Here is a 26,425-nt window from a genome sequence, read left to right as displayed (position 1 = left end):
TAGAATATACGCACAAATAAAAGCAGAGATTATGAACCATTAATTGCAAGCATAACACCGTCTGAATTCAGGAATTTTCCTCAGATGAAGACTTTCATCTCCCTTAGGCAATAAGCAAAATTAAACACTGGAATTTCAAAGGATGAGTACTGGTCTAGACATTGTTTCCTCCTGTGGAATGCCACGTAAAACTGCATTTTTCTTTTTCTTTTTTTTTTTTTTTTTTTTGGAAGCACTTTAGAAATTAGGGGAAAATGCATTAATTGGATCTGGATATTATCAAAATTAGAATAATCAAATGGAACCTGAAGGCACTGTTCATTGATACCTTGAGATCAAAATAAAGACCTGATTCTCTTCCTTGGCCCTAAATGCCAGTTGTTAATTCTGCACTATTCTACCCAGTACCAGCCTTCTTTTCATGACAAATGACTTGTTCATCAAGATTTCAGTTACAGTAGAGCAAGATCTAGATGTGCTTTTGGTTTTCCTCCCAGAAGTCATAAAACTTCCAACAGTTTGGAAGCATGATGATGGGTTCTAGAAACCAGAAAACCTTCCTACCAAATTTACAGAGGTACTGAGGAGTACATATATAGAAATAAATACATATGCATGTATACATGTGTATTTTCCACTTCAACAGCCTTTTTCCTACCTTCTGTTATGTGGTATTTTTTTTCACAGTGAAAGAAACATTTGTGTAAACCTCAGCTTTTGCCTTGCTGCACAAATAGCTTACATTTTAGAGTAGCTTTTTAGTATTCCTGGATTTATTAACCATTTACTTTGATGTGACAGATGATCAGCAGTACCAAATGCCAACTGGGCAGAACTATATGGACAAGAAAGTACAGAGGTCAGGACCCTGCTGCCGCACTGATGCTTTTCTTTACGCAGCTTTTAATTCATTGTCTTCCTAGGTGCCAATCTAAATACAGTCCCTCCTGAAAGCTGAGGTTCCTTTACCAACTCCTCCATTCCATCAGATGCTGAGCTAAGCTGAACAAAACTACTTTCCCTTTTCCATTTTTGCACACATTCTTCCGCCTTCTACATGATCCCCTTTAGCCCCTGCAGAAACTGAAAGCAATACATCTAGAAAAAGAGGAGAAACAGATCTACGCAAGGATAAATGAGAAAAGCAAAAGCCCTAGACTGAAGGAGGTGCTGTGGCAAGGCCAGCCCTGCTCATGACTCCTTACCAGGAGATATTGTTTTCTTTCCTACAAATGGCTGTAAAACTTGATCTTGATGAGAAACCATCATGAATAGTTCGTATGCTTCTAATAGTCCCTGCAATAATCCCTACCATGATTTTTCCCAGGATAAGTCTGCAATCATTTAAAAATATCCATTATAAAAAGCAGCGAGCTGCAGTGACACAGCCCCGTTACCACCCATGCTGTAGATTGCTCCATGCCATACAGCGTGACACACATTATACGCATGTTGGCCTATCATCCACACCCTGCTGCTGAGTTGAAAAATACCCAAGGCCAACACTTTACTATGCCAGTGGAAATACATTTCTTTGGCTCATTTCCACATGTTACACAATCTCATAAAGTGGTTTTAAGTAAAGAGTTTGGAAATGTAAGGAGATTTAATTAAGGTGACCAATTCTTCAAACTCTGAATGTGAGAGAAGGGAAAAAATAGATTTAAAAAGAAAATAAGCATTCTACCCAAAATTACTTGCACACATTTCAGGAGTTTCATATGTAGCCACCAATACCATTATCTTCTGTTTATCATTCCCATGGATTTAAGTTCCAATAGTATATATTTCTGTGTTTGAAACTCCCTTAAAAGTTAAAGAAGTTAGATGTATGAAATAGATGTGGCCCAGTCTACCACTGATAAGTCAAATATATTCATTCATTTTGCAAACGCGATAGATTTAATTTCATGCATTTTTAATGCTCTTATTAACTCTGTTATTGACACTTTTTTTCCTCTATTCAAACTACTACTTCTAAGGGATGGGTGTTAAGTGCCAAACCTCAGAGCCCAGGCAAGAAATCAACCTCTGCCAAAGCGATGGGAAAGTAAACCTGTCCTGTACTTCTCCTTGCCTGCAGCTAGACAGACAGCACTACAGCTACTACAGTTTACAGCAGCTCTAACAAACACTGATCATTTCTCCAGTTTCTACAGGCCCCGATGTGCTTTACAATCCTACTCAGATGCCTGTGTGGGCTGCCCTAACCCAGTCCTTTCTCCTGTGCTGGATTCAGCAGGTTCCCGCAGGTTGGCACTCCGCAACAGAGGAGCAGGACCAGCTCCATACCAACGGGAAACAGCAGAATTTTGTTACAGGCAGTCCCACACCACTGATTTCAGAGCTTAACATCACCGAGGTAAAGCAGCAGCACTTCCTAAATCAGGTACCAAATTCAAGAAAAAACGGGGAAAAAAAATACCATTTCACATATCTCTCACAGGAGATTTACCCAGCCTGCTCCTTGCCTGCCCACAAAAACATATTCTATCATTTCATTAACAAAGCCAAGGAGCTCACGCTGTGGCATCTCATCGGAGGGCACTGGAGTTAACAATGCTAGTGTGAGCTCCAGTGGCCATGGCAACAGTAGCTAATTCTTCTTCCCAATCAGGGTGGCAATTCTCTCCCATGGCTTGAATCAGTTACAAAACAAAATACGCTCAAAGACCTTTCAGAGCCAATAGCCTTGCAGCTAATCTGCTAATAGGAAATAATCTGCAGCTAATATACACATTCCAGGGCAGCAGTGTGTTTTCTTAATACTTTGTTACATGGGCCTCTTTCCAAAGAAAGCATAGCAAAGAATAGAAAACAGACATTCATTAAAAACAGTATAATACTACCTGGCCACTATTAATGCCTGAAACGTGCTGCAACTTGCATGGCTCTTAACTGGTGATACGGAGAGGCAGCACTAGATAGACTGAAAGCAATGCAATTAGATCAAAAAATAGTTACATACGGGAGTTAACATCTAGTTCATGTGAAAAATGAGACCTGAAATAATTTCCACAGTTCTCTCTTTTCCTCTGACCTTAATAAAAGGATCCATAGGCAAAAGTACTGATTTTACAAGTATGTGCATCAGCAGTGTACAATCTAGATGGACACAAAAAGCATGTACTAATAAATAGCCATTTATGGTACACTCACCTAACAGTGTGGTGCAGGTTCAGACATTCATTCTGCTGCCTGAGGTAAACACATGAGTAAACAGCAGAAATGGGCAGTGGGTGCGAGAGACATGTGGCAAACCCAGCCATGAATCACCCTCTCTGCATCAGTCATGTCAGGAACACTTCACAGCATGGCTTGGTTTGAATTTTAAAGTGTAGCACTATGCTTTTGAAGGTTTGCGGTATCTGCTCTGGTCTGTTGTGGCCCAGGTCCAGGTGCTGAGAAAGGCAGGGTGAGCTCCAGCCTGTTCGGGACATGACAGTTACTATCTTGTGCGTGCAATTAAAACATGAAATCAGAGATGCAGCACTGATGCTGGGTTAGGGAAAGGAGAATTACATTCTCACCCCCAGCAAGGCAAGGTGCTGCCACTGGAGACGGCTGAGACAGCAGAGAGCTTTCCCACCTTCGCAATCACCTCTGCTCAACAAATGCAGCCCCAAACACCACATCTGCACCAGCAACAAGGTTTAAAAGCAACAAAAACTCTCCTGATGCCTAAGTGTAAATAAACAGACTACGCTTTTATTTCTTTTTCCCCACTACTGATAAAGCCACAGAGATATGGTCATTTCAGGCTGCTGCACAGGCATTGAGCACAGTTAACAGCCTGACTGCAAATGCTAGGGAAGACTGAAAAAGTGCAGTGCAAGTCAAATGATCATCTATGGCTTTAGATACAACTGCTGTTTGGACCACCAAAATGTTTCGTTTCCAGTGCATTCTGTTAACTTCCTGAATCTCTCATTAATCTCAGTGACATTTTACAGATTGTCTCTTGTTCCTAAGATGACTGCTCCTCACTCTAACTTTAAGCTGCAACAGTTCCTGTGTCTATATTTAATATGAAGCTGTTTTCTTTTAAACAAAGAGAACAAGAAATGTATTCCTCCATTATGATCTTATTTTATTTCATTGGAAACTGCTCGAGTCCCAAACTGTGAATGGGAAGGCACCTAATGTGAACAACATTTTTTCAAACTATTCTTTAACATCTTTTATGGAACTACTCAACACAAAGGCCTTTGAAAATGGTAGTTATCCCCAGTACAGAAATAAAAAAGAGATGATTTTTAAAGGATTCAGAGCGTGGCTAATGGAGAAAGACCTCCTCAACCATTGTGGCCATCTCCTTTACAGGGAATTGCTTTATCTTAAGTACCTGAGGATTTCATGTCATGCAATCCATTTCTAAAGTACCTTTCATTCCCTCACTCAATTAGACAATTTATGAGAACCAGTATAAAGTGGTTGCTTATAGATAAGAGTCAAATGATTAACAGTGAGCTCCTTCTGCACTTGGGTCATTTGTCAGAGCTGCTTCCTGCACCAGCTCCCCTTCAAGTCATACCCGGAGTGCACGCTCCTGCCCTCAGGCAGAGGAGTCCTCTGGACCACTCACAGGAACATTATCTTTGCCCATCTACAAGATCCAGATGAAAAAGGATGAGAGCCTGAGAAGTTCTTGGGTAAGAACAGAAGTAACTGTACAGATATATACAAACATTGCTCTCTCCATTCATGTGAGAGCTGGACTGCATAAGGCTGTGTTACAAATATGCAAGACCAAGGCACTGTGATAAATCAAATTTTACCTGACCTTGCTCGAGCAAGGGGTTTTGCCGCTGCTTAGAAGTTTAGTGTCAGTGTTCTGGTTTTGGTGACAGCTATCTCACAGGAACTGACAAACTGCACGATTTACCTTTCTTTGTTTGTTTATCTTCTTTTCCTTCTGCAGCTCATTCCCACTCTTTGTTAAACAGCCTGAATCATTCTGAGCACACTCTGCAGAGAGAATGAGACTTCAATAGTGGTCAGCACTAACCTACTTCTGCTCTCTAGCCATTGGCACAGAAAGTAAATGCTCCTTGATTTTGATGGAGAAACAGAAACAGGTCATGGCTGAGGGCTCTTGAAATTGCACCAGAATCTCTAAACAGGTTGAACACATCACAGCCTTACTTCTCTTTATTCCTGACAAACCCACAGTGAGTGCTACCTGTTCACCTTAACAGTATTGTAAGGAGCTGCTTGAATGAAAAATAGTGCAAATAGGGAAGAAGAAGAAAAACAAATAAATACCCCTTTGCATCCCATTCTGGCTTTCCCCCAGTTCTGGATGGTGATGGTCTGATCCACAGCTCCTCGAGTCGCTGTTCCCTGAGTCTTTATTTGGTGAGAGTTCTGAATGAATATTGCCCACTTCTTTACAAACATGAGGGAGGTAGAATAAAAGAAAGAAAATAAAAGCTGAACCCTTTAAAGCTTCATGATTTTCAGCACTAAAGAGTACTTTTATTTCTCTTTAAATCAGTTTTTATAATTTGAGTTGTCATGACAACATGGTGCAACACTTCACTGCCATGACAATCTGACAACTTTCAAAAACAGTAAGTGCTGTTTTTACTCTGTTTTTCAATCGCTCCCAAGGAAACAAGCTGTTATTTACTTCTGTGACGAAACTCATACGATACCATAATGGATCCAATGTCAAGAAAAATTAAAGCATAGAATGGGGGAAACAGGAATGGAAAATGTGCTTTTGTGTACATAATTACTCCATAAAAGTACACATTTTTTCCGCTTTCTTATCCCAATTCACCACCATAACTTTGCTCATTTCCACCTACAAATTCATGGACTTTCTCCTCAACCCAACAAGAACACAAGATCACTCACAATCTCTTTTCTAACAAGCAGATTCATTTGGTAATTTCATGCTTGGTTGTGTCCTAGCATTTGGATACCACACAACAAACTGAAGTCAATGAAATCTCTGTGTGACAATGAGTTAAATCCAAGGGAGCAATATATTTGTAAATCCCACCAGCTTACGTGAGACTTGTGTGCTAATTCTATGGAGACCATAAACACAGTGGCTCTGCTAGACAGAGACAGGAAATATTTACCGACACTGGAACTTGGTTATCTACATTGTTCAGCTGTGACAAAAATCACTTGGATGATTCCCATTCTGTCTATCAAAGCAACTGTGAGGAGTTAGCATGGATCAAAGTCCACCTCCAGAAAAGCAGTATGAATGCAACCACCCCACTCTGTCATCTGAGGCAGTTGGATGCTACTAAAATACAGCAGATGCCCTCAGTGGTAAGGAATGACATTATGGTCATTTTCTGTACGAGGACAGAAATAGTCATTTCATAGCAGCCATTTTTGAGGAACACGAAAAAGCTGGAAACACTTGACATCAAAATACACCACAGTAAACACCACTTCATGCAGGGCTGTCTGATGGAGGCTGTTAAAGCACATAGGCATTCATGTTAGCCTGCATTCCCAGATCCCACTTAACTGTGAGAACCTGCTACTTAAGGCTCAGTGGGGCTTCCTTGAACTTGCCTCCCAGTCCGTTCCAGCTTTCTCCTCACAAGATAGACACAACCAGGGGGACAGTGAAGGAACCCAGGGGCCTTCAGCCTGACACAACACAGTAATGTCTTTAGTACTTCAATAGTCCTTTTAAACTAAAGACAGTATGTAATGCCAGGATATGAGAAGCAATATTACTATTAGAATACTACAGCTGAGAAACTATTGTTTGTGTACAAACTTACCTCTATGATGAAGTGTTAAAACTACAATGTCATGTGAAGGCAATAGTTTTGGAAGTAAAGTTGCATGTGTTTTGCAGCATCAATACCTAATAACAGAACATGAATAGTTCTACAGACAAATAAAACCAGCACAGTAACACAATTAATATTTTACCTCCCTATTTAAAACATTTCATGCAGTTTGGCTACCCTATTCCAAAGGTTAGCAACTGTTGTTTATCCATATGAGGCTCAGATAGAGGTAAACTAAATCAGGAATTTCAGTGCCTCACCTTCTCTTCTATGAGAGTTCAAGACTTTGGTTTTCAACATGCTTATGAGATAGGAGTTTATGAAAGAACCAAAACAGAGAACAGTTAAAAATCAGTCACATCCTGAAAGATCTAATCCAGCTTCTGCATTTCCATAAGAGACTCCTTCTACTGATGACTATATAACCTAAACCAGAGAATAAGCACATTATACATAAGCTCCTCATTAAAAAAAAAAAAAAAAAAAAAAGAAGGAAAATACCACTCCGCCTCCAAAATCCCACACAGTTCTAATTCCACATCTTTATGTCTCTATTTATTACCAGTTCCAGTTGACAGGAACAGATATAGCCTTTGTTTCCACTGGTATCTCATTAGCAAAACAAGGTTGCCAAAAGCCAAAACAGTTCGAGATGTTGTTTCACAGAAGTTGCCTATAAACCAATTTTTGTTTATGTTTATCCGTCAAAATGCATGTGTGCCTTTTGTCACAGGCCTACAGTCAGGATTATCCTGCTTTCATTCTCCCTACAGGTGGTATCCAATCAAAATTATGGCATTTACTGCTCTACACTCTGAAAAAGCACATTATATGTTAAGAGTTCTTCTAAATCACACGCCTAGGCATTGCTGCTCTAGGCTACAATTTCTTGTCATCCAGGATGATATTTGTTACTTCACAGCCATTTCGACAGGACAAAGTAATTCTGAATGTGACTGGCCTCTGTTGCTGCTCACAGCTACTGATGTCAAGTGTTTCTTAGGAAATTACTTGGGGGGAGGTTTGTAGCCTGATCTCTCACTGTGAGGAGACAGTAGAAGGAGAGGTGAAATTCAGAGCAGAGCAGGAAAGGAAAGTGGCATCTCGGGGTAATGCTCAAGTTTCTGAACAGCAAAACAGCCACTGGAGTCAGAGACTTATCTGCTGGGAACCTGCACTTTGACCCTGAGATGCAGATAGTAGAGACACTCATAGGCACCATTCAGCCAATAACTTGAATTGAAGGACAACATGCCAGTGATAAATCATTACTTAATATGGCCTACATGCATGACAAATAGTGTAAAGGACACGCTGTGTGATGACACTGACTAGTAGCAGATAAATTGGTATGGCCTGGGCATACTTTTAAGCATGCAAATACTAATATGCATTTTCAGGAGTGCTGTATTACTGATTTCAGACTGCTTCCAATAGTAAGCACTGACTTCTCTTGTTCATAATATGGTTTTAATCACACAGAGGGAGGAAAGTGAGATTTTTTTCCACTCACTTCTCAAAGAAATGACCCCAAATACAGAAATTTGAGCACTGATGTGCAAGAGTAGGGATACCCACCCACATGTGATTATAACCTCAGTTGTGCGATGGACCTTTTTCCCGCTGGTAGTGTTAACAGGGAGCTGCAAATAAATATCAGGGCAGTATGAAAATGATGGAGAGAAAGAAGGAGTGAAAGATGCATTAAAACACAGGAAAATGTCTACTGTCTGAAGACGGATGATCCAGAGGAATGTGGACACGTAATTCGATTCAGTGGAGAGGAGGGAAGAGGTAGCACCTATCGGCTTTCAGAAATCACTGGTTTGGAAAATAACTTAACCATCCACCTAGAAGTATCTTGGATTCCTGCTTTAGTTCACATTTACAAAAACATTTATTTTAAAATCAAGCAGACACAAATCCCACAGAAATGCTGTAAAATAATCTATAGGTCAACAAACTGTATCTTTACTTAGATTAAATGTATGAATACACTTAGATGCCAATTAAACGTGCAAATATACTTGCTCTTTGCAAATATTTGATGTAAAAATGTAGGGAAACTGTGTTAGGGAAGCACCTAGCACATTTTGGATAGCACTACTAAATTTAAACCTTTAGGATGACACACAGCATTACAGGGAACAACCATTCAATGAATTACTGTACCTCAGAAAGACATATATTCATTGTCCTTCCTATTAAATTTGTTTTGTTTGCAGTTACGGAGCCACAATTTGACTGTCCTTAAGGATTTTTTCTGAAGTGTCCAAGACATGATTTTAACGTGATTCATGCTTGAAGAAAGAACAAGTCTAGCAAGCACAGTAAGATCACAAAACAAACACATTTCTCAGTATTTTGGTTGAAAATACAGACAATACAAGTAATTTATTATTCTCTATAAAACTGACATTATACTTTTTACTTCTGAATGGGTTTTTAATATCACAGTGAAAAAATTCTTACAAACATAGATTAAATGTTACTTCTACAGCTGTAATGAAAACAATAGGTATGTATGGCCAGTGCTAGCATCTGACCTCTTCAATTACTTCTGAAAAATTTGTTTTGTGTAGAAGAGCAATGCTGTCAAACATCAATATAAATAAGTGAAAGATGTAAACGTATTGTATAGTTCTTAATAAATTTTAGACTGGTACATATGTGCATATACACACCTCATCCAGAGCTCTTGTCTGACCACCAAAAACATCTTAGTGCACTTTTGTAAGATAATTGCTATGATGTCCTTAGGAAAGCATCTTCTCTGCTTGTATTCTGTTTTTGAGATCCCATTTCATTTAAAGTGGCTGCTAACGTGGATTAAAATGGAAGCTAAGAAAGAAGGTACAACATTAGCAGTAACGCATCGGAAGTGTTATGTTGAATTCACTTTCCTTGTATTTAAGGCAAAAAGTTTGAAGCAGCTAGAAGCTGTAGCAAACTTTTTATCTGTCAGCATTCACTGAGATTGTCAGTTTTCTAAAGCAAAACTGCAGACTGAAAACACTTAGGAGTGCAAATGTTTCTTCTAATATGCAATTTATAGCAAAAGAGAGTAATGTGTTTAAAGGGAACTGTAGTAATATAAATAAATAAATATTAATCATCATCATCAGTCTTCCAACAGTTTCCCACAGAATTCGTTGAGGAGGTACAGAAAAGTTGCTGATGATCTGCTAAAGGATTTCCTTTTTAAACTGAAAGTCACTTAAAGAAATTACTGTATAAACCTACTGTGTCAAATGTAATCAAGTTGATTGGTAAACATTAGTGTATTTTTCTATCACTGGAATTTGCAGCAGAAGCAAATATGTAGGATATATGACATGTAGCACACACACACACAAAAAGTTTGGCTGAGGTTGCTTGAATGATTTATTTCTTTCTTATCCCAAACCATGAGTACTAAGCTTCATCACTGATGAGATTTAAGGGATATTAACACCTCTCATAAAAAAATTTGCATGTGGCACTATGTGTGTATTAAGATGTTTCCCTGTACAACAAGTAACATGCTAAAGCTCTCCATCCTTAAAGAACATGAATAACTCCAAGTCATATATAATGAATATGTAATACATAATACTTTTCTTATTTTTATTTTTATTTTTAATTTATTATTATTATTATTATTATTATTATTATTACTATTTATCCAGACTGGACAGTCTCAAGTAGTATAACCTCTTTATTTCAGGAATAGACTTACCCTTGCATATTTGGACTCATTTGTACTGGGCACAGTCTCTCGCTGATCACTGATAGCAGCCTGGAGGAAAAAAGTAGTATGCACTTGGATTTGCAATGGAACTCAGCTCTCACCGATTCCCTCAAAGTCTGACTGCCTTATGCCTGAGAGTAGAACATAATCCAAAATACAGCACTTTATCTAGGTGCCCCTGAGCTGTTTTGAAAACTTGGCCTTGATCCCAGCCTGTCTCACCCTACTCTGATTTTCAGAGAAACAAACTGTACCACAGTCATTTCTACACCCCAAGCTTTCTTGCTTTCTCCTTGGACAACCCCCTCCTCCCATGTTTATCTCAACAGCAGCCATTTTCCGTTCCTTTTGTAAATTTGCACCTCATTTCAGGCTGACCTAGAACTATGCAAAAATGAACTCAGATTGGGAGAAAATCTTATCTTAAAACGTAGAGACAAGAGAATGTTTGTGTTTTTTTAGCCATTTCTATTCAACCACCCATTTTTTCACTGAACTGCAATGCTAGCACGTCAGTGCTACTGATGCACTCACATTCCTGCAGAAAACAAGGAATAGCCACAATGCTTTCTTAGGAAGCACAGCATGGCATTCAGAAATTGTCAGCCCTCTTGAGGTAGAAACCTGCTGCACGTTCATTTGAACAGCGTTTCTCTGTTCCTTAAACCACGTGTCAGAGCTATTTGTATTTAACGTATGTGAGATGGAGTCGTCACCAATCCCCACTGCTCCCCAAGTCAACTAATGTCATTACCTACCAATATGTAACATAACTTCAAAACCAAAGCTCCAGCTCCAACATCACCCCCAAAGATTATTTTATTACAACACTTATCATTACGTGATCTTAAAAGTTAAGACTCCCACGAGGGAACATTCCTTGATATTAGCCAAACCATGAGACTAACAAAAACTTTCTATAGTTTTAACATATGGATTACATTTGAACTGACAGTAAGTTTTCCTCTGGACCGATACCCTGTCGCCTCCGTACATGGTTATGCTTATGGGGCTCTTTTTAAGCGCTGCTGCCCTGAAATAAACTCCTACTTACTCCTACAGCATTTCACATCAGCCAATTTAAATATTTTAATAATGAGTAAAAAGCTTAAAATGAAGATAAAATATTCTGTCAAGCCACAGACAGTGCTGACAGTTCAAAAAGAAAATGCTTTCTTTGCAGCATCCATCGGCACATCTGGCTGTAGGCTGCACTGTATCTCTGGACTGCTCAGGATTCCCGGTCTCCACCTCCCCTCTCTCCAAACCAAACTTCTCATCAGATGAGCAAATCAAAGAACCACCAAGCCAGAAACAGGCAGAGGCCAACACCACAGTGTGTGACCGGATGTCCTGCTGGAGGTCGGAGAGCTGTGGCCTTGGCCAGAGAGGTCCAGGGTGGGCCTGGTGCTTCTGGTGGTTGTGGTGGTGGTCACCACAGCTGTGATGGAATGTTTCTGGTGAGCCCCACAGAGCTTCTCAGCCCCAAAAGCATCACCACAACATTCCAGAAAAGGTGTCTTCCTTGGAGAGCGATCTCCATGAGGTAATAAGAATCAGGTCAGCACCCAGGCATACCTACAACCTACACAACTTACTGGCATTAGCCAGGAGGGCATTTCTCAATGCAAATGTCAGCTCTGAAGAATACCGGGAGCTAATGCTAAAGCTCTGAATGTTCTCTAGTCTGCTTGAGCTTTTTTATGCAGAGTTAAGAAGCAAGCTAACAGATTCTCCCGACATCCACCATGTTCTGGCAGAAGGAAATGCTTCAGATTTCATGGTTATTTGGGCTTCCGAGTGCCAATCACTGTTTCTGTTTTTATTTATTTAACAGCTATCTGAAAATGAGAAACTTAGCAACATATTGTGAAGCTGATTTGGCTGATAATGCCCTTTTTTTTAAGCTCATTTCCTGCTTTAGGAGAGCGTGGTAACAGAAGTGGATATTTTTATTCCACTCAGACAAGGCACTGCATTTAACCAAAGCAAGAAAAAAATGCTGAAAAGGAAAAAAAATATATAAACTACTGCAAACTGATGAACAGATTAGATTCATTTTCATGTATGCCCCCTTTTTTTGGGATATTTTATTATTAACTAAGCTAAATTCAGCTGTGCACAAAAATTAGAAAATGTTATGCAGAAACAGAAGCTAACTAAAATGAGCTGATATAATTCTTCTTTTTTATTTAGTTGTGAGAGACTTTAACCAAGGAAAAAAGAAATATATACATATAATTAATTGTATCTATAGAGAAATACAATGAGCAAACATAGTTTTTAACTTAAAAAGCAAATCAACAAGAAAGAACAGGCCCTAATTACTTCTCAGCAGTGATATAGCTTGCTTCAGTGAATATTGCCATGTCTTATAGCTGAATTCTATAAACATTTTCTGTGCTGATAGAGAAGGGTGCACTTTGCATTCCTTTCTCAATATGGTAAAGCTGTAACTTATACCTCTGACTTATCATAGCATTGGGAAACACATGTTTTCCCCTTATTTGGTAGCACAGAGAATCTGGAAAGGAAAAGGGACATACTTCACAGTACCAACTGTGAACAACTATCACAATAGACCTGCCTAAAAAAGCTGGCACGCCACCTAGTTTGAACAGGATATAAAAGCAAAGCTGCTGATGCTCCCACCACTGCAGAACTGCTCAGGGTTCAGCTACCCACCTTGCTGCAGGTTTCCATGTGAGCCAGCACCATTTTCCAGTTCTTACATCAGTCTATAACGTATCAAAATCTTCACATGGGAAGGTGAAGGTCACAGAGCTGTGGTTCACTCTTATTCACAGTGCATCCCATAAGGTATGAAGACAAGGCAGAAAAGGGAAAGGCTATGCTGTTTCTTCCCATTATAGAGGACAGAGTTGTTAGCTCTGTAGCTGAGTTCAGGATGCCCTTAGCTGCTAAAAATATGGGAGTGAGGTAGACTTTAGGAACCCTGATACCAATCTCAGTACCCTAAAAGCTGTGTTTGGAGGTAGCTGAACACTGTGAATCCCACAATTGATGATCTTAAAGCTCAGGAACAGAATCAGAAATATTCAGCTCTGAGCAAGTGCTGGAAGCTCTGAGGCTTGACTGCTATGAGCGGCTGCACCAGTCTTCCAGCCTGGAAATTCCTGAGCTGTCTGCCTTACCCTTGTGCCGCTTCAGGATCTGCCTTCCTCCTGAACACCAGGTCTTACATTTCCAAAATTTTACTTTTATTTCTAAATTGCAGAATAAGAGGTTGCCATTTAGTGGGAAGAACAACCATTTAGTAAGAAAACTCCTAACACAAGAAGTGAAAGGACTAAGACTTCCCTCCTTTTCCTCCAAAATGCCTCAGCCACACCACTTGGAGATCCCTGATTGCTGCACCATAGGCCAGGGCTTTTCCATATGGGATGTGCGAACCACAGAGACTGGTAAACAGTTTTGCCCAAGATGCTGAGCACTTACTCCAGCAAATGCAAGCAGCTGGGAGGTGGATGATGGCTTCTAACATAGCCCTATCTGGAAAGGCCTGGTCAGAGCAATGTTAGGAATGAAATGTGTCTCAGGGTCCAGTTCACACCTTTGCAGTGAGACAGTCCTCCCTTTTGACTGCATCTGATCACCACACATATACACAGAATTTTTTACATCTCCTTAGTATCCTACATTTTATTTGTGCCCAATAGCAGCTCTTGTCTCACAGGCATCAAGAAAAACAAAACAAAACTAAAAACAAATAGGCTTAAGCTGAACTTCAAGGAGGAGATAACAAATACTTAGATGAAGGCTGTCAGAGAAGTGACATTATCACCCCCTGTGGATAGCCTGCAGATGAGCACATAGCCTTTGAAAACCAGTCAGTGTGGTGCTACCACTAATACTGCAACAGTCACACACCAGAGGCCAGGGGTGGGTGGTGGGAGCCCTCCTGTCAGGACATGCGCGGAGGTGCACAGCTTCCACACACACAAGATGCGGCAAGCTACGGTTATAAAACCTGATCAGAAAGTGAACTTCAGTTCATTCTTGTTCCCTTGGTAAGCAACACAAACCTCTGCAGACACCTAGTTTCTCTGGGCAGATTTAGGAAAACAGAAAAAAGGTTTTAGTGCCCTTTTCTAAATGGAAAATTATAACAGAGGGCAAAGTAATATTTCCAAGGACACAAGTCCAACCTGGGACAGACTCCACAGGGGAAATTCCTCAGAAAGTCACTCTGCAGAAAGTTAGGGTCGCTGCTCCCCCTTCCTCTCCACACTCCACAAAGTCGTGGATGCTCTGCATCTAGAAGTGCAACTACAGAGGGATGGGTTTTTTTTCTCTCTCTCACAATACATACATCCATACGCACATCATAACCCATAATGTATCAATTAAGCCGGTCTCATTTCTTCAGATCTTTACTTGCTGAAAGATCGTTTTAAGAACAGAAAAGCAAAGCCAAACAAAAATTTCTTTCTGGGTGCTTTTGAAGAAAACAACTACATGAGCAGTTATCTGGCACAGGCAAGACGGGAGATGACAACCAAGGGAGAAGATTCAAGAATCTCTGAGGATGAGGCAATTCCTACTGTTTTGAACTGTGCCTATGAGCCCAGAGTTGGACAGCAAACGCTCCCTGGGAGGAGCTGCAAAGGAACATGCTGCACAGCTATACAGCAGATGATGGTATCGCTGTCCTACTGTTTCTGGTGAACTTTACCACATGAAGCAGCTATAAAGCATTTACAATGTCAAAGGAGCCATGATCTTGGAGAACCCCTGGGGAACATGATGGAAAGAAATATCCCCTCAACACAGAGAAGCACCACCGCAGTGTTAATGGTTTTAGTTGTGCAATTCAGCCTGTTCTGAAGCTCGCTTACGCTCCCTCTGTAACTGAAACCGGGTTTACGTCTACACACCTAAACCATCGGGAATTCCTGTAATCTGCTCTCTTTGATATCTGAACTGGCCATCTTTAAAAAGATATGTTCCAGTGCAATCAGACTGTAGCAGCTTGATTCAGGATTTACTACATGGAAATCTTGCAACCATCAAACCAACCTAAGTAAGTGATCACAGCAGTTCCTTCTGGATTCAGATGCACAGGAAACATTTTCCCCATCCTTAAGATGTTAATGTAGCAACTGTAAAAAAACAATTCTAAACCGCTATAAAATGGGATACCTCTTTTAATTCTTGCTACTATTTTTTTTCGATTTCATTTACATAACACCATTGATCAGTATCATTCAGGCGTTCAATAAACAAAAAAAAGAGACAAAGGCAAAAAAAAATCCCACATGAAAAGACATTTTCATTATGAAAAACAAACAAGTCAAACAAAAAAATCAGCCACAGCAAGGCGTGCCCATACGCTGAAACACACCCCTTCAAAGAAACAAATTACTGATTACAAACAACACAATAATGGCACAAACACTATGAAGAAAAAGCCTTTCTTTTACTCTTTGTCACGAAACGTAATGAATACTGAGATGACGGGCAAAGAAGGCTTAGTGATTCATTGTCAAATGCCATCACTGTATGGAAAGCCTGCCTCTTGCATTGGGGTAAGAAGAGTTTCTAAGGGCTGATTTTATTATGGATAGTACACGATGGTATCTCTGTCCTTTTCTGGGCAGGTCAACGCTATCCGCATGGCACAGCACTCACAGAAACCTCTCGCTCCCCCACGTACTGAAATTTATGTCAATTGGATGTCATTAATAATGCTCTCAAACCAGATATGAGCAGTCAAAGCAAAAATGACAGATATAAGCAGGACTTTTTCTTGGGGAAGACAGAGGGGTCACTGTCCTACACCTGCATTTTGATTTAGGCAGCACATCATAAGAAAACATTTTCAGACAGATTCAAATATTTTTATGCACATACAGCAGAGGCTTATTTTAAGAAAAGCACCATAGGAATGCAGTAAGTAGAGCAGTATGACCTGCTTGTTAGGAAAAAATAAGTTTTATTCTCAAAGATCCCTGATAATCTCGTTATCATTTTTCCCAGAACAGATGAATCACAGATTCCAGGACCCAGCACCCTTCTCCATAGCGAGCAGTTATCCCTCCAGCATGAGCAGCACATCACAAGCAGTGCCAATTCACAGAAACAAAACAAACATCCCCATCACCCAGAGCCGCCTCGTTTGATCTCTCTGCAACTTGAAAGTAACACGAGGTCAGGCAGGGGCAAGAGCTGGAGAGAAAGATTGCCATGTGATGCTGGGACACCCAGCAGGCTACAGCCTCAGAGGTGCACCGAGTTTCTCTGCCTGTTTCCTGATCCCACACCAGCGAAACCACCAGCTGTTCAGCAGAACTGCCTGATGCCCCAGGTCAGTGCTAAGCCAGCACCCCAGCATGCTACCAGGAGCCACTCATCTGCTGGATGTCTTGCTCCTGGTTTGAGTCACAGAAGTCTTCCACCACCTGTGACCATTAAAGATTCCCTCATGTTTTTGGCAGGGGAGCGTTAGCCCTCCTGACCTGAGCAGGTAATTATTTTTTGCCTGTTTAATTTCCACCTGGAGTTCTGGTTTCTTTGTCTTCTGTTCCTAAAGGGTGCTGTATGTCACAATTTATGGAAGCAATCCCTAAAAGAAAACAACTGATCCTTTGGGACTGGACTGTAACAAATACAGCATAATTAGCAAATAATAAAAAATAAGGGTATCAAAATCATTTGGGGGGAGTGTATGTTTTAAAATTCATTTCTCGTTTCTTCCAGGAGTTCACACGGCCAATCCTGAATTTACAGTGAGGTGAAGGAAGCACCCTGCAACATGCCAGGAGACCAACATGGGAGGGGTGCCAAATCCCCTCTCCCATGCAACAATTCAGTATCACTGCAGCTTCACTGCCTTCAGAAGCTTTGCATTCATTTTGCTGAGAGTAGGACAGAGAAACATTCAGGTCTCCTCATTCTCGGTCACCAGACTGACCAGACTGACTGTCTCCCTTTTCTTAAGCCTAAGGACAAAGAAAACACTTCCTAGCAAAATGACAGCATGTTCAGTGACAGCACCTCTGGAACTGTGTGAAAGTAAACTCGGCAGCATTTTGCGCAAACATCTTCCTGAGTATGTATTTATTTTTTACTGCTAATCTGGAATTCAAATCGGTATAAGGCAAATTTCACTTCATTTTTTGTGTTTTTTGTTGTTGTTGTTGTAGTTTTTGTTGTTGCTGTCATTTTTGTTGTTGTTGTTGTTATTGCTTTTTTGGCCAGTGTGGTTTTAAAATGAGGCCAGCTTTGGCCAAAAGGGTCACAAGCCACTTCAGGTTTTGTCTGAACTGGAAGACTGGTATGAAGCCTAAATCCAGGCAACTTCTGTTTTATCCGCAGCGCAGATCCAGAGGTGTTAACTCTGCTTTAAAACTCTGGACAACATCTGAACAATTTCTAACTGTTTGCTTGTGCTTCTCTCCAAAAAATAAGAAAATGGAGCAGGTACATATTAATTGTTTTGCTGTATGGCTCCTAGAGGAGGGAAGAAACTTGAGCCAAAATATCAAAGAAGTTGAACTCATTTCCATTTGTAAAGAACTGCTTTACTGTCTGTCTGCAAATAAATCTCCTTAGTAAATAGCTCCAAGGTTGAACCAGAGAATATTGTATGGATCAAAGAATTCATGTCTTCCTGTGTAAAGTGAACAGGCCGCAAGCTCACTTGTTTGTCTAAAACAATTAGGGCTGGTATGAAAAGGAGGGGGCAGGGACAAATAAGCCGCAGCTGATTTTACTTTGCAAAATATTTGGGGGGGGGGGGGGGTTGGGAGGGGGGGGTCAAATTAATAACCGGTCAGGCCCCAAAACAGTCTAATCTTTGTCAATTGGTGCCAAATTATGCAAGGTGCTGCCAATTCTGGTTGTCTAACAAATCAGTACCAGTGTACGTTACTTTTAGGCTGAAGCCTGATTGATTCTGGTCATTATTTGGGCTGATCTCATTTGCACACATGGAACCAATATGTAGTCCAGATGTTCATTTGCAGTGAACCACTGAGTGAAACTACTCATCTACACGCAACTTTAATCCCGCCGTACAGCACAACAGCTCCATCGCTTCTCCTCACTGATACAAAGATTCATATGAATAAAATCTATAAAACATTCTGCTGATATTTCTGTCAGCTGAATGACTTTTACAGTACTACATAAAGTTGACAGATAAAGCATGCCAGTCCTAATTCGAGTCAAGACTTTTCTTCGGGGACTTTAACCACTGAGCAATCAAACAGATTGAGCAGTAATGTTTATTACAAAGCATAAATCATTTTCCTGTAACTACTTCAGGTCTTGCCTGAGGGCAAAACTTTTGGGTAGCCCATGAATCCTAATATACTGGATAAGTTACTAAATGTATTGTCACTCTGTCATTTGCTTATCAGAAGCAAATTCATAAAGCTCTTCACATGCAATTCTGACAGTCATTTTTTCATTCCACAGGTAACTTTTAAGAGGAATGCCTCCCTTTAGAAGTAATCAGTAAAATGAGCGTCATCCTCGCTTTAAAGTTGTTTATGCTTTCTAGGACAACACATGTTGCTTTAACTACCAAACCCAGAATTCTCTTTCTTTCTATTAAAAAAAAAAAAAAAAAAAAAGCTTTCCTCATGAGGATGATTCCACACTTCAAGATCCATCTGTTTCCTCTGGCTCCTCTGCCATTTTGGCCTCAGTGGAGTCCTTTTAATTGCATTTAGCCTTATCCTGGATTGTATGAGCCTATTCCCAAGGATGTCTGGTTTTCATCAGGTAATGACCATTAATTCTGGCTGCATTTCCTTCTAAATCTTGTTGAATGGCATAAGAAACAGAAGCTCTATGTCTTTTCTTGTATGCCCTATTGTTTTATAAATGATCATTTTCTCTGGGCTCAGACTGAACACTGGCTCATCCAGAGATGACCTTCATACTATAGAAGTCTCCTCTCTGCCTCCATACTTCGCTCTTTATAACTCTTGATCTTGCCTCTGTTTTCCCTAAGCACATTTCATTCATAAAACTCCAAACCATTCCAGATTCTGTAGCTTTTGCATTACTGAAAATGCTGAAAGTCTTTCAGCCTTGAGAAAGTGCAGCTTATAGTACTGCCCCAGGTCTTCCTCTGGGCCTTACAAAGCCAGACTCAAAAGACTTTGTAACCAAAGCAAAATTTATGGGTCTCCAGTTCTGTAGCCAGAGCTAATGTCTTCTTATGGCAAGTTTTATTTTTATGTGATCTGGTAACAGTTAATAGAGGAAACATAATAGCAGCACACATCTCAGTAAATGCAATCTCCCTGTCTATAACTTACATGTATGTATTAGCATGTATGCACATACATTGAAGGACTAGCATTATGTTCTGGTGTAACCAAAACGATTTTAATGTCTTAAATACTATGATTCCTTTTGTTAAATATCATTATAATTATGAGAGAGGAAACATGAAATCCAAAATTGATGATTTAAGCTTAAAGTAAGTTAATTTTGGAGTCCTTTTCAGTGCTTCATCTGCAGCTGATTTGCAGAAAGACAAAACATAATCTCTAATTTTCATCACATAAACAGCAACAATAATTTACTTTATATTGTAGTTGAAAAACAAATTACAATCTTTGGAAAGTGCAGGCTGCAATATTTTGGTCTTCACCTACACAAGAAAGTAAAGCAGGTGACCTGCACTCATTTGTGTGAGTTTCCAGTATCGGTGCAGTGCATTACTTTGCCACAGTGACCACCCAACCTTCAGTGTCCTGGTTTCTCATTTGCTCAAGCTGTGCTCTTCCAACTCTCCTTTCTTGGGGTGCAAGTGGGTACTGGTTGGCAGTAGGCACACAGTGCAGGCAGAACTGGGCCAAGGTGTGTCTCCCTCCCCATGCTTCCACTATTTTCTGCCTTCTGCTAACTGCTGCTATGTGACTCAGAAACCTCTCTCTATGCTCTACTGCAGCTATAACTCCTGCATGTTCCTGATTTTGATAAGCACTCATTATCTCCTAACAACACTATGGTATTATCAAGACCGTTTCAGTTGTTCACTTTGATCTAACCAGGAGTGATCTGTACATGCTGAGAACCCAAGACAACATCTTCACTTTTTCCAACAAGCATAACGAACAATTCTGAATTTTATAACAACTTCCCCTGCAATTTGCACTGTTCCTGTCACTGACATAATACAGCCCAGTATCTCTGAGATCTAAGTTCCTGCATGAGCAGTGTGTGATTAGCCCAAGCCAGTGTATTACTAAACACATCAGCTTCTATTATTTTTATTGTTCTGAGACAGACAATAAACATCTACATCTATTTTTAATAAAGAACAGAAGATATGCAAAAACAGATGTCCTCTCAGGCAAACTGTTTGAGTAAAAGGAATGAAGATTTATATCTAAGCACGTCTTGTCCTCTCCTCCCTTTTTTTCCACTTCGATGCTTTAATGCAGCTCTGCGGGTTCTTATCTTCACACACAAGGCTAAAGAGTTAAGCAAATACAATTTCATAAGGTCCCTCTCTCAAAGGGCCCACCCATTACAGGGAGTGAAAGGGTCTTAATGCAGGAGAGGGAAGCCACCATCCAACAAACTGCCCAGGACACCATCACTGTACAGATAAGTGACTCCACTGAGCAAATCCTTGATTTGACAGTGTTTTGTGGCCATGCCTATCATGTTATAAAGACTAGAGACTAATGCCAGGGGCTCAAGTTAATTTAACTAAAGGGAGAGCCAAATATTTGATACAAATCGTATCAAATTTCCTTCTACCTCTTGTGGATTTGGTATTATGTGCAGATGAAACTTGATCATGTTAGTTGACACACTGCTATGAGTTTGATACTGCATTTTGCCAGGCAGCAAATGCTCATTATCTCAAAGTGCGAGCACCAGATTTGTAATCTCCTAGGAAAACATCATCAACCTATTAAGCAGAAATTAAAAAATAAAATAAAATATTTTTTAAAAAAACCTAAAACAAGGCCCATGGAATTCTTGCACCTCGGCTTTTTTATCTGGTTTTACACAAAGAGAACTTATCCTGTTTTCAAGTGACACATTTACTTGACACTATGAGCTCTTGATGTTGGCTCAGAGGTACAAGCACTTAGATGCTGCAATGTAAAGAACATGCCATCTGACCAACCACCCTCTTCAGCACTTCTGTAACACAGGCTTCCCTCCAGCACTCAGTAATCTGCTGCTTCTATCCCATAAATTGTAACACAACAGTTTCCTGGGAGTTGGTCTCTTGGGTTCAACAAAGTATTTCAGACTTCTTCAGAAGACAGCATCCCCAGCTGTCAACTTCTTACTGCAAAGGGCTTTTATTAGGCTTGAAATTCCCTTCCATGAAGTCATGCAGTGCAGTCTGACCCTGGCTGTGCTTGTTTCATTCCACATCCTCTGCCCTGGGCTTCAACTGCCACTCACTCAGTCAGGACTTGGTTTAGTGCCTTCATTTGTTCATCTTAGCATAAGGTCATCTTTTTCTCACCTGAGTCAAAACCCTTTAATGAAACTTTCTATCCTTACACCTCTTTCATTCAAATATCAAGGTCATCAGAAACGGAGCTTCAGATCTTGAGATTGTTACAGACCAGAGTTTCATGCTTTGTTATACACCAGAGTTACATGCACGGCTCCCAGCTCTGCAGCTAGGTGACATTCAGGTAGAAGCCAACCTGTCCTGAGCCCTAAATTGTCTCTTCCTAGATTTAATTCAGTCACAATGTTTCTGGAACACTTGCCCCTCTGATCCATTTTTTCTCTCTCTCCGTGGTAAATTCTCATATTGCCACATATCTCAATTAACGTGACATTTTTAGCTCTGATAAGTTTGCAACTAACTTTTTAATTTTTAATTAGATTATTATGTAGAAGTACTTACTGTATTTCTATAAGTGACACCTATGTTGGCAGATTTAAGAAGTGTCCATTACAAAGTCAAAGTTTAATTAGCTTTCGCTGCAAATAAAAGACATATTAACTTACAATTTGCTTAGAAAGCCATATATTCCATGATCATTATTTTTCCAGAGGTGATGCCACTAATTTTTTACTAGGGTTTTTTTTCTCATTTGCTTCATACAACAGTCCCTTAACTCCTTATGCATATTGTAAATCACTCCTCATGCCTTTGACCTTCAAATGATTCAAAGTCCCATATTCCATGCTGAAGGAAAGAAAAAAATGAACAGAATCTATAAAGCAAATTTCTCATGTGAGAATGAATACTCATATGAACATATTTGCCAATGTTTAGTTGTCTATTTCACACAGTAAACAAGAGGCCACCTCTGGAGGAATGGGTTATAGTAATAACAGAAGGCTTTGCATGTGTTTTTCTCAACGACTGTCACTTAATCCTTTTCTATATTAAGAAATAATAGTTTAATTAATGTATACGCCATAGGTAGCAATGGGAAATGTGTGGAAACAGAGTACATCGATCCCAAAAAAGGATGTTCTTCCTACTTTCTACTTAATATGGGAAACAACACCAACAAAATGGAAGAGAGATGTAATTAATTCTCTGGGAACAGAAAGTTGGATGATGCTGCAATGCGTATCTCTTATCTCAGCATTTATCGCAGTACATATAACCATTTTCTTCTGGAAAAGCACATATAAAACACAAAAGTCATACTGCAGTTTCAATGAATTAAGTGCAATTTTGCATAAACCAAACTGCCCTGGATGTATCCAGCTACTTCAAGGAAATTAAATCTGCCCCATTTAGTTTCATTGTAGCTTTTCTAAAACACAGAATAACCCAGAAAAACAACTGTTTTCATGCATACACACTGGCCTTCATCACCCATTCTTCTAAGTTCACCCATCTTCTTAGATAGTAAGAATATAAATGCAAAGTCTGTTTTGTATTTGTTGCAACAGAAATATTCACAATGGATTTTGCTTTTGTTCTTTAGACATGTCTACAAAGCTTAAGCGCAACAGAAAGATACAATTGGATCTCTATATTCACTTTAATAAATGACAAAGTATTTCATGTGTAAAAATCAAATTGAATATTCTGGGTGAGACTTTTTCTTTCCCTCTTATTTTTTTTTTTTCTTTAAATAACTTTCTGTCTGTGTTACTGTATTAAATTCAGTGGTCTTCAAAGCAGAAGAATTTAACATAGAAAAAAAAAAAACATAAAGTAACGGAAAAAATACAGTAGCACTCATAAAGCTCTCCATCATTTACGAGATGCAGAAGCCCTGCTGGGAAAACCATTCTATCAGCTAACCCTGCCAGTAAATGCTGCAATCCACTCCTAAGCTTACGGGTGCCTTAAAAACTTAACATCACTATGACAGACCACACTTAGAAAAACTGCATTTCCAAAACTTTTGTGTCAAGAAATGACATTTTAGTTAGTAGAAAGAAACACCCTATTAGACATCTGCGCTCCTACACAGAAATTTCTGCAGACTTCCTCTCTTTACCTATGAAGTCAGACCTTCATGTGAGAGGCACATTAATCGTGACTAATAGGTGATATAACAATAGCTGAAAGAGAGCTAGAAGATCTAATTAGTCAAGAAGTTTCTTGTTGTCATAAATAAGACAGTCTGCTGCAGCACTTACAACAGTATCAGATAGCTCTTCTATCTCTATCAAAGCTGCAGGTCGTTGTTCTTAAATCCTCTTTAACCATAAAACCAGTGGTTTTAATACCCTCCAAATGCACTGGAACCAGCAGTCCACATCTGATACTTCTGCAGTAGCACAGCATTTCCTGTACTTTCTTCAGGAATACAGAGTGAGGAGGACCTACTCTGTTTAAACTCATGTAACACTTAACAATCCAACACGTGACTCAGAGGCAGCAATGAAGGAACTTTGTGACTTTACTGCCTCAAATGTTAGCATGCATGTGATTTATTTTTCTGACGATTTTTATGAAAAGAAAATGTCAGTGTTTTAAGGATTGATTCATAAAAAAAGAAAGAAATCTCTTTCAGCATCTTCAACAAAAGTAACTTTGAAAGTTGTACTGTTGTCTTCAATCACAATTCTCTGCTACACCGACGGCTGGGCATCTGCAGAAAGTCTGCATCAACTCTGCAGCCTGTGTTCAGTGTTTACTGTCCAACAGCTCTGTTTATGTACATAGATTTGTATTTATCTGTCAAACAGACCAGAGATTATGGTAACAGCAGTGTTGCAAATCTGCCTGCCTGAAACTACTGGCAAATTCTGTCATCCACCTTTAGAACAATTCTATCAGAAACTTGCGGATTTACTTACTTCTAATAGCCAGAACAAGACAAAATGAAACTGCCAGTTGAGTATTTTGAACGCTACCACGGATTAACCTTCGAAGGTCTTATTACCATTTAGATAGATATTCCTAGCTGCTGTCTTAGGTCAGCAAGTATTAAAATCACTGAAACAGCTTTACATTACACACGCTGCAGACGGATGCAGCAGAAACTTATGTTTTCTTTGGAAAAGGATTAAAACAAGCACAGCACCTTGACAGCAAAGAGAGGGTTTTGTTCTATGGACAGTACTGAAAGCTGTTTAAGTCTCTCCTCGTGTTTTGTGCTTCCTTTCATCATTACTTTTCTTCAACTGTTTAGTTTTCATTACTATGACGTAAAGGTGAACAAAACCGGTGCTTCCTAAAAGATGCTTCCAAGTTGTTGAGTTTTTTTTTGTTTGTTTGTTTTTGTATTTTTTTTAGGGGGGCTGGGGTGTTTGTTAGGGGTGTTTGGGGGCTTTTTTCTTCCTTTTTTTTTTTTTTTATTTCAGAAGTAAACCAGGGTTCCCACTTAGTGTCACTGACTGGTAACGCCAACACTACCACCAGATGACAAGGTTTACCATAAGAGATCTCTACAATAGCTTCATCTGCAAGAGCATCAGCTCAGTACTGCACTCCCTAATTCACTCCACTTGTCTCATTCTCTCTCCTGGAGGAGCAGATATTGCACTACTCTTGGTGTTCAGAGATGAAGAAACCACCTCTCACTTCGGCTGTAATGCAGGAGATAAATGGGCCACTCTTCAGAGCACAGTTAGATATCTAGATAGTCCAGCAGTTGTTTGTTGTTACTATCAGTGTATGATTTCTGCTAAATGTAATCCCATCACAACTTCAAAACTGCTGAACTGAAATGCCTGGCAGATACAAAAGGCTTCAAAACTGCTCCAGAATAATCTCTCTGTTTAGTCTGGGGAAAAGGAGGCTGAGGGGAGACCTTAACATTCTCTTCCAGTATCTGAATGGTGCTTACAGTGACAGCAGGGAAATTCTCTTCTCACTGGTGACAAGTGACAGGACGAGGGGAAATGTCCTCAAATTGCACCAAGGTAAGTTTAGGTTGTATGTTAGGAAACACTTCTTTACAGAAAGGATAGTCAAGTACTGGAATAGGCTCCCCAGGCAGGTGGTTGAATCGCCATCCCTGGATGTGTATAAGAGCAAGGATGTGATGCTCAGGGATATGATTTAGCAGTGGGTTGTTAGAGTTAGGATGCTATGGTTAGGCTGTGGTTGGACCTGATGATCTTCAAGGTCTTTTCCAACCTGGGTAATTCTATGATTCTATGATATATCACTTATACCAACCAGCTGCTCTCTGTTACTGTTTTTTGAAAAGAGTGAAAAAGTAAGTTGATAAATAGATAAGTAGATAAGTAGAAAACCAGCCTACGTTGTGTTGGAGAAGCTGTGTCAGATCAAGAGACATGAGACGAAGAGGAAACTCTGGAAGCTCTGGCTGTTATTTAGTCTGTGAGCAAAATATGCTGGTGTCTGAAAACTGGATGGGGAAGTCCTAAATCATCTACAGTACAAGAAGTAGGATGCACAGAGGAATGTCCATGAACTCATCTGACCAGCACTAATATCCTGTCTTATTTACTCTTAAGCTGCGTAGCCTATGAACTGCACATAATTACCCTCTTTTTTTCAGTGAAATTAAGTATG

The 26,425-nt window shown here is 39.8% G+C and overlaps 1 protein-coding gene across 6 annotated transcripts in view; it reads right to left on the bottom strand.

Moving 5' to 3' along the window:
* TRPS1 (transcriptional repressor GATA binding 1) overlaps positions 1-26,425 on the bottom strand; it is a 210,260-nt gene that overhangs the window by 60,776 nt on the left and 123,059 nt on the right. For 5 of the 6 annotated variants that reach the window (XM_072329661.1, XM_072329660.1, XM_072329664.1 and 2 more), the window contains one exon: positions 10,489-10,548. The exons of the other annotated variant lie outside the window; for it this stretch is intronic. In XM_072329661.1, the coding sequence (XP_072185762.1) occupies positions 10,489-10,548 (60 nt within the window). The remainder of the gene's footprint in view (positions 1-10,488; positions 10,549-26,425) is intronic. 6 annotated transcript variants of the gene reach the window in all.

Source organism: Excalfactoria chinensis, chromosome 2 (assembly GCF_039878825.1).
Source record: "Excalfactoria chinensis isolate bCotChi1 chromosome 2, bCotChi1.hap2, whole genome shotgun sequence".
NCBI classification, from domain to species: Eukaryota; Metazoa; Chordata; class Aves; order Galliformes; family Phasianidae; genus Excalfactoria; species Excalfactoria chinensis.
This window is presented reverse-complemented; position numbering and strand designations above follow the sequence as displayed.